Source organism: Rhineura floridana, chromosome 3, assembly GCF_030035675.1.
Source record: "Rhineura floridana isolate rRhiFlo1 chromosome 3, rRhiFlo1.hap2, whole genome shotgun sequence".
NCBI lineage: Eukaryota > Metazoa > Chordata > Lepidosauria > Squamata > Rhineuridae > Rhineura > Rhineura floridana.
In genome coordinates this window covers 55,662,038-55,675,726 of record NC_084482.1, presented here as the reverse complement: position 1 = coordinate 55,675,726, position 13,689 = coordinate 55,662,038, and the positions used below count along the sequence as shown (strand labels likewise).

The 13,689-nt window shown below is 44.1% G+C and overlaps 2 protein-coding genes across 5 annotated transcripts; both read left to right on the top strand.

Annotated features, from left to right (window-relative positions):
- Window positions 1-279: 279 nt before the first annotated feature.
- On the top strand, window positions 280-3,368 carry PPP1R27 (protein phosphatase 1 regulatory subunit 27). The gene is made up of 3 exons (XM_061621795.1): window positions 280-698; window positions 1,663-1,813; window positions 2,605-3,368. The coding sequence occupies exons 1-3, from the start codon at window positions 521-523 to the stop codon at window positions 2,726-2,728; spliced, it is 453 nt and encodes a 150-aa protein (XP_061477779.1). The 5' UTR covers window positions 280-520; the 3' UTR covers window positions 2,729-3,368.
- A 2,526-nt stretch (window positions 3,369-5,894) lies between these two features.
- Window positions 5,895-12,846, top strand: MCRIP1 (MAPK regulated corepressor interacting protein 1). 4 transcript variants are annotated; one of them, XM_061615910.1, is made up of 6 exons: window positions 5,984-6,142; window positions 6,740-6,800; window positions 7,755-7,873; window positions 8,359-8,460; window positions 10,490-10,600; window positions 12,599-12,846. In XM_061615910.1, exons 1-5 carry the CDS (start codon window positions 5,998-6,000, stop codon window positions 10,552-10,554), a joined length of 492 nt encoding a protein of 163 aa, XP_061471894.1. In that variant the 5' UTR covers window positions 5,984-5,997; the 3' UTR covers window positions 10,555-10,600; window positions 12,599-12,846. The 4 variants fall into 4 exon arrangements, with proteins under 4 accessions (XP_061471897.1, XP_061471894.1, XP_061471893.1 ...); XM_061615909.1 differs by lacking the exon at window positions 12,599-12,846 and having other exon boundaries at window positions 5,986-6,142; window positions 10,490-11,534; XM_061615912.1 differs by lacking the exons at window positions 5,984-6,142; window positions 12,599-12,846 and adding an exon at window positions 6,159-6,293 and having other exon boundaries at window positions 10,490-11,534.
- Window positions 12,847-13,689: the final 843 nt, after the last annotated feature.

The following is a 13,689-nucleotide window of genomic DNA, read 5'->3' as shown; positions in this document are numbered from 1 at the left end:
GGTTCCAGAAACCAAGGCAAACAGTGGGTTTTGCAAATAGAGATTTGCAAAATCTGAGGCTGTCTGGATGCCAGGATCTGCACATGCAGATTGTGGAACAAGTTTGACCCATTAACTATTGCACATCAACAGGTGGGCTGTAAATTGAGACTCTGACTTGTGCTCAAAAGGGGGAGTCTGGAGGGCCGGGCAGCTCAGTTACCAAATCTCATGGCAAATAGCATGAGCAGAGTGTCCCCAAAATAGCCATGGAGAAGCTATATAACAGGCGACACTACTTGAAAAAGTCAATCCTCGGCAGGAGATCACCACACACATTCAGTGCTGCCCAAGGGAAGTCCTGGGAAGAACAGAAAACCATAGCTAACATCCCATCAGCCTTTTAGTTGCAAGCGTTACAGAGGAGAGAATCCTTTGACACTCAAGGCACTCTGGTCGCGTGGGTGGCTGTGTGTCTTTTTATTCCACAAAAAGTATATTGCCTGACTGGTCTCTTGCTCTTCCTTCTGCCTCTGCCACAATGAAGTATTACTGCCCAGACTCACTTCCCAGGTATAGGCGATATGCAAGAAGCCTAAAGACTGTGCGTTTCCCCAACGACGTTCTCTTTCAGGACCACATTCGGCAGGGTGACCTAGAGCAGGTGGGACGTTTTATCCGTGCTAGAAAGGTCACCTTGGACACTATCTATCCCTCAGGTAAGTAGAATGTGGGTAAACCTAACAGGGGGATGGTTGAATAAGTCTGAGCATTAGCAGCTGCCTCATTCCAGGGTCAGACTCTGGGTTACAAGCTAGATCATGTGTTTTTCCTCCTGACAACTAGATGTTTTTAAATTACACCAATATGGGGGGCTATGCCACCTGAAATCCTTTTGAAATAATCTGCTCAATGCCTATTGTCCATGGAGATAGCTGCTGGGAATACCATGCCTATGCAGTGTTCTTTTTTGATAAAGCTTACCACCCTTTATTAATTACAAGTGCATCTTGTCCCTGTGTGGATAAAGTAAGACTGTTGAGGTGGAGGTAGAACAATATTTCCAATGACAGGGGGAACAAATGAATAGAGTAGCCTATCTGACAAACTATGAGTTTCATGCCCTGCTCCAAGGCTGGATCACTGCCCCTTTGAGCCATTTTCTCCCACTATTATCTCAGCATGAAAAGCTGCGCCTGAAAAAATGCTCAGTAGCCAAGGGTTACAGCTACTATGTCCAAGTAGATTGTTAAAGCGAGTTTGCTCCTTACTGACTGATGCAGCTTAGGCATCCATCACCCTGACCCAGCATTGAAGAAGGCCATGGAAGCCTTGCCTCAAGGTGCTGGTTGATTAACTTTTTTTTTTACAAACTGCTTAATTCCCAGAGAGGTTTCTGGAACCAAGCCCTGGTTTAAAAAAAAGCATAGGACCCTGTAGATAAAAAATGTCCCTCTCTGTGTGCAATTTTCCCAATCCTTCTAAGATAGCACAGCCTAACAAAATGTAAAGGCCCTGGTCTACTTTTTAGGATGAGCTGAGAAGTGCAGATGTTTGTCTTCACTTCTAGGCTACTCCTCCCTACTCCCCCTGGCATATTAATATAACTCCCTTTTTGGGGGGGGAAGCCATGTGCTCCTGAGATCCACAGACTGTGGCTGATGCATTACTTTCTCCCATTAGGTATGGCTGCCCTCCATGAAGCTGTGCTTTCTGGGAACCTTGATTGTGTCAAGCTGTTGGTGAAATATGGTGCTGACATCAATCAAAAAGATGAGGACGGTTGGACTCCTCTGCACATGGCTTGCAGTGATGGTCATGCCGACATTGCAAGGTCAGAGATGCCAGTTCATGTTCATCTTTTTCTTTTGTCCAGCTGTGCTACCAACTTGACAGGCAGAAATGTGGCCACGAACATAGCCAAGGAAAATGGGGAGGGAAGGTGATTGCTCAGCAGTGAGTGCTAGGCTGAGACTTGAGATGGAAAGAAATAACCTGTTGGCTAGATGACACAGATATTACTGATCTTCAAACACTAACAGTGACAGTGGTATTGTGTTGGCATGTTAAGTGATGTATGGTATTTCCCAAATACATAAAACATCTCATGCAAGTAGGTGAGAATAGAGTATAAGAGAAGCCAAATCTCTTTGTGGAGAGAGAAAAGCTTTACCCTGAATCAAAGGGCCAATTCACAGTCACAAAGTGCTCTATATCTCTACATTAAATCATAGGGGGAAGTGAGTGTGTGCAAACTAAAGTGTGCATTGGTGGGGTCAATAGCCATTTCTTTGACCAACCTTTCCAATAGTTGCAACCACATAAATGTCTGTTGGCTCCCAGTGTGTACAACGCTATAATATGCCAGCTTTTATCCACATGGTTGCATACTTGTGAATGTAATTGCATAGAGATGTGAAAGCATTAACTTGTCTGAAGTGGGACTTTGGGTACTGGTTTGAGTGTTGCAATGCATTGGTGCTGAACTACTGGATCTTCTCTGGAGCTTGCAAAATATAATGCCACCTAAAAAGATGGAAAGTATTTCTGATTAGAATAGGTCAAATTGGACACTCCCTCCCCATTACTGCCCTTGTCTCATCTCCTCTTTCTTTGAACCTGCAGGTATCTTATCTCTCTTGGGGCCCAGTGTGATGCCATCAACGATGAAGGGGAGAGGCCATCTGACCTAATTGACCCTGAATACAAAGAACTTGTGGAGCTTTTCAAAGCAGCCCGAGTGGACTAAGTCTGTGTCTCTCAGCTTTCTCCCATGTGGAGTCCAGTCTTCACAGCAGGCAGCATCTGTTGCATGCTGGAAGGAGGTTGGCAACATTGCCCCTACTAGGTTGGCAAGAGTGTATGGCCTCCTAAACAGACCACAGTTTGGTTGTAATGTGTATGTATGAGAATGGCTACTTCGGGGTTTCTTAGAGCTATGCTTGGGATAGCCCCTTCAAAATAATGTGACCTCTACTATGTGGTCCATTGTCTGGTATCTGCTGGAGTCAGGCTTTAGCTAAAATGGGCATAATGGCTGGAACATACTGGCCTTGATGGCACTGTAGTGCAGGAGGTTCACACAGGTGCTTATGAACTGAACTGGACTGCATACCAATTTGTGTGAGCATCTTCCAATTCTCATCTGGTTACAACTGATTCTGAACAGTGCTAGCTCAGCAACATTCAAGCTATTTCCCTGAAGAATCATTACAAAATTATCATAATGAGAAAATAGCCCCAACTTCAAGCTGGCATCTCTCTGCTGTACATATGGACTATCCTAACAATGTTGTGTATAAAGTCTTATGTATTTGCTCCTATATTTGCTTTTCTACTGTTATTTTTTATGTGGTTCTGAAAAAGCTTTTTATTTTTTCAATAAAGTAATTCCCACAGCCTTGGGTTATGTTTCTTTCTATATACTCTCAGGTAAAGGTAGCCATATTTTGTTTTGTTCCCCGGGTTGCTCTTAAACACTTATTTGGCAGAATCACTATCCACACAGGAAGAGGAGTGTTCACATTTGGAATCAGAATATTAATTCTTGTACCCAAAGAAAAGCAGAACAACTAAAAGAAAAAAAAGATCAAGACATAGGGAACAATGTCTCAAAGTTCTAATTCATACATATCTAGTTGCTTAACTTTGATGGAGGAAATGTATTAGCCTTGAAACCTTCCATCATGTTCAATGTAGACATTGTTCCTGGTGCACCGTTTTATTTCATTATGTTCAGTAAGGATCTACATTGTCAAATTATGCTATTTGGATATTTTCATAGCACCTATAACTTGTGCAAGGTGCTATGTAAGGTCTTCTCTTTGAAAGACAGAGGGGTGAAAAGGGAATGCAAGATGATAGGTATTATCCCTCAGCTGTGGTCATTCAGAGTGCAATGTCTTTGATAACTGCATGATCTGTGTGGCATGTCAGAGTTAGCAGAAACAAAGGAATTGGATTTTCTGTTTGCAACCTTCTCTGTGGCTTCCTGTTTCTGAAAAGTTTCAGGTATAGAGGTGTTGGTTCTGCAACTAATCACTTGGTAGTGGAATAAAAGGCCTATAATAATGTTCTTAATTCTTTTTTTCACAATGACTTGAGTTAGCTTTAGTAATGACTTGGCAAATGAGGGAACTAGGGAACTAGGCCTGGAGAAAATTAGATGTGGCATTCCTTGGAGAGGAGTCAATGTTTGGAGGTTGGTCCTCGCTTAAAGATACATGGGAAGTGCTGAAAACTACTTCCTAATTGGATAGTTTGTCTCCTGATGAAAACCAATAGTGAATTATTTATGCTATCTGGGTCAGCAGGCTTTGACAGAATTTGGGCAGCTCTACTCAATTCTCAGTTGCTTCAGGCTTCGTGCGCAGTTGGTTAAGTATCACTGTAGTGGCCATCCAAATATACTTCCCTACACAGAGCTATCTTCAGGGCTCATTGAGATCTATGATACACTTAGTGAGCATCATGTTTTGGGAGACAGTTCAACATTGTGAGATTCTCAGCTTTATTTTAAAATTAACCTTTAGCCTTAATAGATTATAGGCACGGACAATACCCAGGAAGCTGGTCAGACAAGTGCGGCATAGGAATTCAGCACATCACCACCCTGCAAAGATGCTTGCTGTGCCCCTGACTAATATGAGTAATAGGCAAAATCAAACAAATAAGTATATTTACTCAAGTTACATCACTGACATATTTTTTTACTTTTTTTACACTCTATATCGAGCTTTCCTTACAAGTATTAAGACTGAAGATAGGGCATCTGGTTGCAGTCTGGCATGTTGCTCATAGCAGCGTGGTTGACTCAAGGTCTCTGTATAGGTTGGCTAAATTAAACTTTTCAAAGAACTTGCTGAAACCGTAGGTTGTTATTGATGAAATGAACTTATACTTCCTTTTTCCTATGGCTTCAGAATAGTTAAAGTGGCACATAAAAATGCTGCTACAGGGTAATGGGTAATGATGAAAGTCTATTCAAATTGGCAAGTTAGAAATGAATTTAAAAGGATACTAAAAGTGTGTGTGTAGCACTTCCTTGTGCTATGTGTTAAGTATAAATATATAGTATGTCCTATCGCAAGATCCTCCGTGGCGCAGAGTGGTAAGCAGCGGTAACGCAGCCAAAGCTCTGCTCACAGCCGGAGTTTGATTCCAACGGAAGGAGGAAGTCGAATCTCCGGTAAAAGGGGCAGAGGTCCACTCAGCCTTCCATCCATCCGTGGTCGGTAAAATGAGTACCCGGCATATGCTGGGGGGTAAAGAAAGGCCAGGGAAGGAACTGGCAATCCCACCCCATGTATATGGTCTGCCTAGTAAACATCGCAAGACGTCGCCCTAACTGTCGGAAACGACTCGCACTATAAGTGCGGGGACACCTTTACCTTTATGTCCTATCACAAAGGCTCGGGCAGATACAATAATAAATCCTATCGCACCAAAACAACAAAACTTCACAATTAATGGGAATTTCCTCTGTTCTTGCTGCCAATTGTACACCCTAAAAGCTATCCCAAACGGAGCTAGGTCTCGGGAAGCTTGGAGAGAGCTATTTTCAGATTGTTAAAGAACGCGATGTAGGCACGAATTGCAGACAGGGAAAGTGTCAGCGTCAACGTGGAAAAGCATCTTAAGGTTTTCTTTTTAGTAATCACAGAATCGGCTGTACTCGGCGTGGACTGAGAGTGTAATGATAAGAAAACAAGATGTCTAGAGCAGCCTCAAATCGGCTCTGCCTACAAAGCAAAAAAAAAAAAAGTACGACGTTTTCCTCGTCACCTGCCCTGAGCTTGGGAAGAAGCGACTCTCCTTTAGCTCCCTGTGCACCCTGCTCTGGACAGCGGAGGCGCTGACTTGCCAAAGTTTCCCAGTAAGGGAAATGCGATCACTTTGAGAAAGTCTCTGGCTTCTGCCCTATTTTCACCGTTCTGGAGAAAGCCCCTCCCTGTTCCAGAGCTTTCCCCCCTTTCCAGTTTCCATAGATACTCCTGCCTGCCCCGCCGCTCTGTTTCTATGGAAACCCTCTCCCTCGGGTACATGGTGCAGGGGCTATCCCGACCCATTCGCCAGCAGTGCGCACGCGCAGCCCGGCCTAGGCTCTCTCTTCCGCCCCGGGCCTGGCAGCAGCGAGAGAAGCCGGGACCTACCCCGGGCCCAGGTGAAGGGAGGTGCGAGACCCGGGGAAGAAGAGGCGGGTGGGACACTAATGATGCGGCCTTTCTTAACCGACCCATGTGGAATTTCTGGGCCTAGCAGCGCAATGCCAACACTCCACGACTGCCTTGTTGTCGTTCGGGCGCGGAGAAAAAGTGTGCCTCGGGCCTTCCTCTTCCCCCCACCCCTGAGAAAACTTGACATCCCACTCCTGTGGCTAGGGGATGGCCCTGGGATTGGGGTGGGGGATGTCGAGGGAAGTATTGGGGGCAAAGAGAGCCCTAAAGCGCAGGTCCCTCTAGGAATCGGGGCTCTGTGGACTCAGAGGGGGAAGAGGGGCTGTAGGGTTCTGAAGCGCGGGGGGGGGCTTTTTGGCATGTTTGGGAATTTTAGCGAGGGGGGTGGGAATTGTGGGTAAGTGTGGTTAGGACATGTTTGGAATCTTGTCTTACATGCCGGTAAGATGCAGTGATCTCTCTAAATCTAGGGTGCCTTTTAATAACATTGATATCTCCATCCGAAATCAGTTACTAACGTGTCTCCACCCACGGGATTAATGAGGGTCTATCCCCAGTGAGCTCAGTGTCTGTCTTTGTTCTAGCATCGCCAATCCACACATCCAGTGCCTGGGCCAGGGCTGGGGAAGAGGCAACCATGACAAGGTGAGAAAGATTGTGGGGTTGTGAGAATTTAACTTGGGTTAGTGCCAAGTGGGCTGTCAGAATATATGACTCCACCTTCATTTGAGACTTTCAGCCAGCAATGCTGATTTTTCTTTCTGGTGATGGTGGAAGTATTTTTAAGCCTAAAATGTCTCTGTGTTGCTACCTGCTGCTGATGGATCAGGAATGGTTTGGGCAGAAAAGGCAAAAGCCAAATGAATACCATTGACTGAATCTCTAATTGGTCACTAGTTTGGCTCTGGGAGTCATGCATTTTTATTCTGGCCTCCTCCCCATCTTGGTTCACTTCCTTCAAGCTTCTTCCGTTCTCTATCAGTGTAACAGTTCATCTACTTTTAGTTGTGAGCATGAAACAAGAACTTTATGGAACTTTGTACATGGAGAGGCATAATGTAAGTCAGGGTTGGGTGGAAGGAATATCAGGATAAATCTCTGGGCGATTTGAAGTATATCAGTAAGGATTTTTGACTCCCAGTCACTTAACACTGGCAGCAACAAAATGACCATCCCCCTAAGTCATACAGCTGAAATGAAGAAAAGGAAGGGGTAACCGTGAGTGGATTTTTGTGTGGAAGGACTGTGATCTTGGTTTGGTTCAGGTCTAGATTTCAAAACCAATTATTGAGTTCAGAATTCTAAGTGTATATCTTTTGTGAGCTGGCTCCAATTGCTGATCTCTAGTAAAAAAATAATAAATAGATTTTCTATGTCTGAAGTCTGCCCACCCCTGATGTAAGCAACAACCAAACACAATCCCAGTCTGTGTTCGTCACACTTCCTCTGAAAAAGAGTAAATAGGAGCTATGTTGAGTGGTCTAGAGAACTATAGAATCCTTTTGTCAGTACAATTAGTATAAAACTTGAATTTTGCTTCTTTACTTGTGGCAAAGATCAGTGTCTTGTTTCTTCTCTCACTGTGGTCTTCACTTCTAGTTCTCCTGTCTCCAGAGTTGTGTACAATGGCAAGAGAAACAGTAGCCCTCGCTCCCCAAGCAACAGCAGTGAGATCTTCACTCCTGCACATGAGGAGAATGTCCGCTTCATCTCTGAAGGTGCTGTGTTTACATTTGGGAAGACTGACCTCTGCAATTGCTGTATCTCCACTCAGTCAGTAGCACACCACCCTACATCTTACCCTGTGTATATTACTTTCCTTTCTCATGCAATTGCCAATTTCAGTGTTATTTTTCCTTCCTTGTGTCTTTAAGATGGGGTGGGAAAGGGAAAGTGGAGAAAATATAAAAGGATGAGACTCATCAGAACTTTTATATGTGAATCTAGCACTTGGAGTTGATAGATCAGTTTTAACAGTATGCCAGACTGTCCTCTGGTTTTGCATCCACTATCACAAACAGCTGCCATTGACTCCATACTTGCATCTTAAAGACTTTTTCAATAATAACGGTGGAACCACTGCTTAGTCTCTAGGATGTCTGAGGCTGCCAAAACTCGCAATACTCTTGCGCCAAAGGAGAGGGTTCTTCTTTAGTCTCCATATGAAGTTTTATCCTCACATTACTGTTCCCCTTCTCTACAGCATGGCAGTGCGTGGAGCGGGATCTCCGCAGTCAAATGGCAGGCGGTGAACGGGGACTTGTGGAGGAGTATGTGGAGAAGATGCCAAACCCCAGTCTGAAGGGTGAGTTTTCTTTTGACAACTGTGCCCTTTTCAAAGAGAGGTCTAATTTAGCCATGGTTACGCATACTTTGGTGACATTGAGCTTAGACTACTCTAATGCACTACATGTAGTAGAAGAGCATGTGCAAGCTTCATTGAGTCCAAAATGGGCCTCAGAGAATCCTAACTGGAACCCATCACTTGAACCATATAATTTTAATATTTTACCTTCTTCATTTGCTTCCAGTTTGTTTCTGGGCTCAGTTCAAAGTGCTGGTGTTGACTTTTAATGGTCTAGATGGCCTTGGGATAAGGTATTTTAAGGACTGACTTCTCCAATGCAAACCTGCCTGTTCACTCAGTTTATCTTCTGAGGCCGTGCTCTGTATTTACCCACCACTGGGGTTGAGGTGGATGGCTTCACAGGAAAGGGCCTTTTCAGCAATTGGCCCCACACACTTTCATTTGCTCCCATGGGAACCCCATTTGTCCTCATTTCCCTTGGCTTTCTGACCTGTGGTGAAAAATTTATGTGTGGGAGGGCATGGAAAACTAATTTGTTTGCTGCTACTTATTATTACTGTCACCCTGCTCCTTTTTGTCTTTTAAGGTTGTATTGTTTTTAAATACATTTTGATAATATGGTATATTTTATTCGGTTGTCATTGTTAGCTGCCTTGGGTGTCTTTAGCAATAGAAATATAGGGTAGAAGTGTCTTAATGTGTAAATATAAATTATGGCTATAGGGGATCTTGAACTCTGTACAGTCATGGTTGAGCTGCAGACCGCAAAAGTTGGAGGCTATCTTGGGTTCTTAAAAATTAAATTTGCATTCATTTTCAAAGAGTAAGACTTCGGTTGTATGGTTCCAAAGATAAATGATATGCTTTGCTGAAAGTTCAGAAACCAGTGTGTATGTGTGTGAGAGAGTTTATTCTGGCTAGAAATCTGAGATTATTAGACCATGGAACCAATTTATCTTGCCCCTTCCCAGGTTCCTGCTGTCTTCCCTGTATACTTAAATTTATTCCCTTGGTATTTTACCTTCATCTGCAAAATCATGCACAATATTGTCAAGGTTGGGGCAGAGAAGCATATTTTAATATGAAGAGTCTTACTGGATCAGACTGGGGTCCTATCTAGTTCAGCATTCTATTCGCAACAGTAGCCAGACAGACACCTCCAGGAAGCCTACACACAGACCCTGAAGGCATGTTGCTGGTCCACATCAGCCTTTACCAACCTCTGGGTCCCCAGATGTTGCTGGACTACAACTCCCATCAGCACCAGCCAACATGGCTAGTGGTCAGGGATTATCGGAACTGTGGTCCAGCAACATCTGGGAATGAAAAGGTTGGGAAAGGCATCTGCACCATCCATTATTCAGATACAATACTGCCTTTTCAGTGTACTAATAGCTGTTTATAGTACTATATTCCATGAATTTGATTACGTACATCAGGTGTGGGGAACCTTTGGCCCTTTAATCTGAATTATGCAACCAAAAAGTCCCTATTGTGTTACAAAGCAGGTACCCGTATTCAAAGATACTTCTGGTGTGGGGAACCTTTGGCATTGTAGATGTTGCTGAACTACAACTCCCATCATCCCTTGTCATCGGCCATGCTTGCTGGGGCTTATGGGAGTTATAGTTCAGCAACATCTAGAGGGCCAAAGGTTCCCCACACCAGAGGTACCCATGGTTATGGGTACCTGCTTTGTAACATAGGGATGTTCTGGTTGCATAATTTAGGTTAAAGTCCTATGCAGAATTACAGACCCCTTGAGTATGGGTGGTAACAATCAGTGCTAAGACAACTTATAGTGTGTTATGTTGAATAGATCTGGGTAGAGGAACCAACTAAAGGTATTTAATGAGATGTCTAGCTTACCTGTGGCCTGAATTAGAATTTAGGGTGGTAGTTGTCAGATGATGGTGGAGAATCTAGCATTTTTGCTCTTACCAAGACTGGACGGAGTAGTGATGAAAAGCAATGTGGGTAGTCAGAAGGCTTTTCCTAAACTGTGTCTCCTCTTTTTGTTTTTCAGCATTCAGACCTGTTGACTTGAGTGACCTAAAGCGGCGGAACACACAGGATGCTAAGAAATCCTAAGGTGGCCTGGCCTGGCCCAGCTCCACATGCTGGCGAGTGGCCACTGGTACATGAATTTGATGACTTTGTGTTGGTTTCCTCCTCTGGTCTGGATTGTGCCTGGGGCTGGCTCTGAATTCCCTAAGAAGGATAGGCTTCTTGCCTTTTCTTTTCAGCTTCTCCTGGCCTGGGCTGCCTGCCTTCATTCTACAATTGGGCCCAGAAATTCTCCTTTTCCTTTAGTTAATTACATTTTACTCTGATGGTGGCCAAGAGGCCAATGTGTGCCCTGTCTGTTTAGGAGTGTGGAATAAGGCAGAAGAATCAGAAACAACCAGACCTAGTCTCTCCCTATACCCCTCTCAAAGCCCAGCCCTTCTTAGGGGGAGGCTGAGAGAGGATGATGGGACAGAAGCAGTGTGGGTTCTGTAGTCCACCCTAACAACACAGTGTGGGCATTTAGACTGACACATCATGCAGTACCTGAGCTTTTGCTCTTGAGGTTGAAAGGGTGTTGTGCTACAATCTCCATACATTATATGCTCAACTCTGTGGTGCAGTGATGGAGAAAAGCTGGGAATAGAGGCTGAGAGGCCCAGGTACATAGTCTCCCAAGGGGAAACCCTTTTTGGGATTCTGTTGTATAGGATAAAACTGAGTAGTCTCCCTTATCCTAAGCTGAGAAGGTGCTCCAGGTTCTGCTGTCTTTATGCCCTGCTGACTTGCAGCCCTAGCCAGGGGGGCAGGTAGCATTTCTGAGCTAGCCCCAGAGCCCAGCCCCCGTGCCCCAGCAGGGCTGGGGACAGCCTTGGTGTGTGCTGGGTACTGGCAAGTGGCATAGTGCCTATGTTTGTGTCCAACTCAGGCGTTGATGTTGGGGACCCTACTCCGAGTTGGGTAGGCAAGGGGCATGGTGGCTGTTCTTTTCCCTTTGTTATCTCCCCTCTTGGTCTGTGTCTGTCTTTTAAGTGTTGTAAATAAAATCTGGTTAGTCATTTTAACATTTTGCTCTGATGATTTACCCTGTATTCTAGCTGCCGTCCCCTGAATAAGACTGCTTACTAATGTTTCTCTGGGTTCTGATCTGCCTCATCTGACCTAGAGGAAATTTTCTCACAAAGAAGGGGATTTCGTTTGTTGTTCTTGTTCCCCTAATGACAGTCCTTGGAAGGTTCATGGGTTTTTTTGCCTGACCATTACAGTTGTTGAGGCTTAGTCACACCTTGTACCTTCTCCAGCCAAGTAGCTCTGTCTGAAGTCGTCTCAATCTAACCTGATGTGGTTGTGATTGTCATGCCTCTAGAAGGGCACTGGGCTCTCTTTTGCAGTCTTAAAGGGGTTGAAGGAGCTGTGAAATGCCCACTTGTGCCCGAGGAGTGCTGTAGTGAGCTAAATATAATCAAAAAGATTTTCTATTACTTTGTAAACAGTTTCAGTTTCAGCACACATTGTTTTGTACACCTTAGAATGGTGTTTACATCCTGGTGTGAAGGACATGGGGTTGCAGATTGCTGGGAAGAGGTGTTTAATGTTAGGCATGAGGTGACAGCGAGTGTGAAGCAAGGCCTTGGCTAAAGACATGTTCTGGCATGGTCATTCTCTGTGTGATTGGCAGCAGAGACTTCCATTGTTTCCTGCCCGTGGAACACTGGTGCTCAGATTTAGCATGGGGTTTATCTGTTGTATGATTATGTTGAGCAGTCTTAGCTGACACCTTAAGTTACTGTGTGCACGGAATGCTGTAGATTCATACAGAGATGTTCTGGGCAGCAGGATACTGGAGACTTTCGGCCATTCATAAAATGTCTGGCACAGAATAGGGGGTGCTGCTTGGTAAAGTATTTACCTTACTGCTTAGGAAGATATTTCTGCTCCTTGAAATCTGGGAAATGGAACACTGGCACCTCTAGGATCAAGAAGGAGATAATATTATTTTCACAGTGTAATTTCACTGCAGGTGATATTTTTGTCTTTAGTCGGACTAGCAGGGTGGCCAGTTTGTTTGCTTTAACCAAGCACAATGTAATGTATTGGAATAGAACCGAGTGTGTTTCTCTGCCAACAGGCAGCATATGAAAACAACATGAAGCATAATGCGAAGGAGATATTCAGGAAGATTTGGAAGATCAAATGAAGAAAATAAAGTTTGCCTGTGGTATGATAATGACAAATAGGATGGTCCCAGTAGGTCCATCAGTACCTTTAATCATGCATTTCCCTCCATGCATTGCTCCAGGATTTTCCCCCCTGGCTGTAATACAAAGCTAAAATGGGAATTAATCCAATTAAATGGTTGGCCCAAGCAAAACAAAATGGCAGTCTTCCAAGACACTCTCTCAGTGTAAATCTTTACTCAGGATAGGTTTACATTCTATGTGTGGGGTTATTCAACTGAGGTTAGTCCAGTCCATTAATCATTATTTCTGTTTCTGGTGTCCTGATAGATTACGCTGTAGTGCAGTAGTGTCTCAGAAAAAATAGAGTTGCAGTCCAGAATAGCCCTGTGAGTAGCTCCCCTTCCTCCTCCCTGTTTTGGAAGAAAGCAAAGACAACTAGACATGGAACAGCTGTTATTGGCTGCAGTTTTGGGTAATACGTCCTTCTGTCCCTGTTCTTAACCAAATATTTTGGGATGTGTGATCTTTGTAGATTTCAGAAAACTTTATCAGAAATCATTTCTCCTGCCCCAGCTTTTTGACAGTGCAGGAATATGCAATTCTTTGTGAATCTTTTAGGCTAGACGTCAGGAAAGTCACCTGCTGTATACCCAGAACTAAAAGAGTCCCTGACACCTTGTGTAGGGAAACCAAAGGCCATAAATGTGCTGGACACATCTATCCTTTGTGTTTGGAAGGCTGCAGAAATGGTTGTTCTTAGGGCTAATCCCTGTGGCCATTTGTATGCAATGAAGCCTATACAAATTTAGTCTTTCCTGTGACTTGATTTGACAGCCTCCCGTGCAGCCTCTCACCTTGATGGCTGCATCAGGCCAGACACTTGCCACTTCCTAAATATAAAAAATCTTGAAAACTTGGGTTAAACTGGAATATAGTGAGAATCTGCTGGGGGGGGGAATTTAAATGAAAAAGTTAGCTCCTGTTCACTTCACCACATAAGAATTTTATTATGTTAATTAATCCTTAGTCACTTAGGAGT

Coding starts and splice junctions, on each gene's coding strand:
- PPP1R27 (XM_061621795.1), top strand. CDS start 521: ATGAAGTATTACTGCCCAGACTCACTTCCCAGGTATAGGCGATATGCA. Junction 699..1,662: donor GGACACTATCTATCCCTCAG/GTAAGTAGAATG, acceptor TTCTCCCATTAG/GTATGGCTGCCCTCCATGAA. Junction 1,814..2,604: donor GGTCATGCCGACATTGCAAG/GTCAGAGATGCC, acceptor TTGAACCTGCAG/GTATCTTATCTCTCTTGGGG.
- MCRIP1 (XM_061615910.1), top strand. CDS start 5,998: ATGGAAACCCTCTCCCTCGGGTACATGGTGCAGGGGCTATCCCGACCC. Junction 7,874..8,358: donor TGTCCGCTTCATCTCTGAAG/GTGCTGTGTTTA, acceptor CCTTCTCTACAG/CATGGCAGTGCGTGGAGCGG. Junction 8,461..10,489: donor GCCAAACCCCAGTCTGAAGG/GTGAGTTTTCTT, acceptor TTTGTTTTTCAG/CATTCAGACCTGTTGACTTG.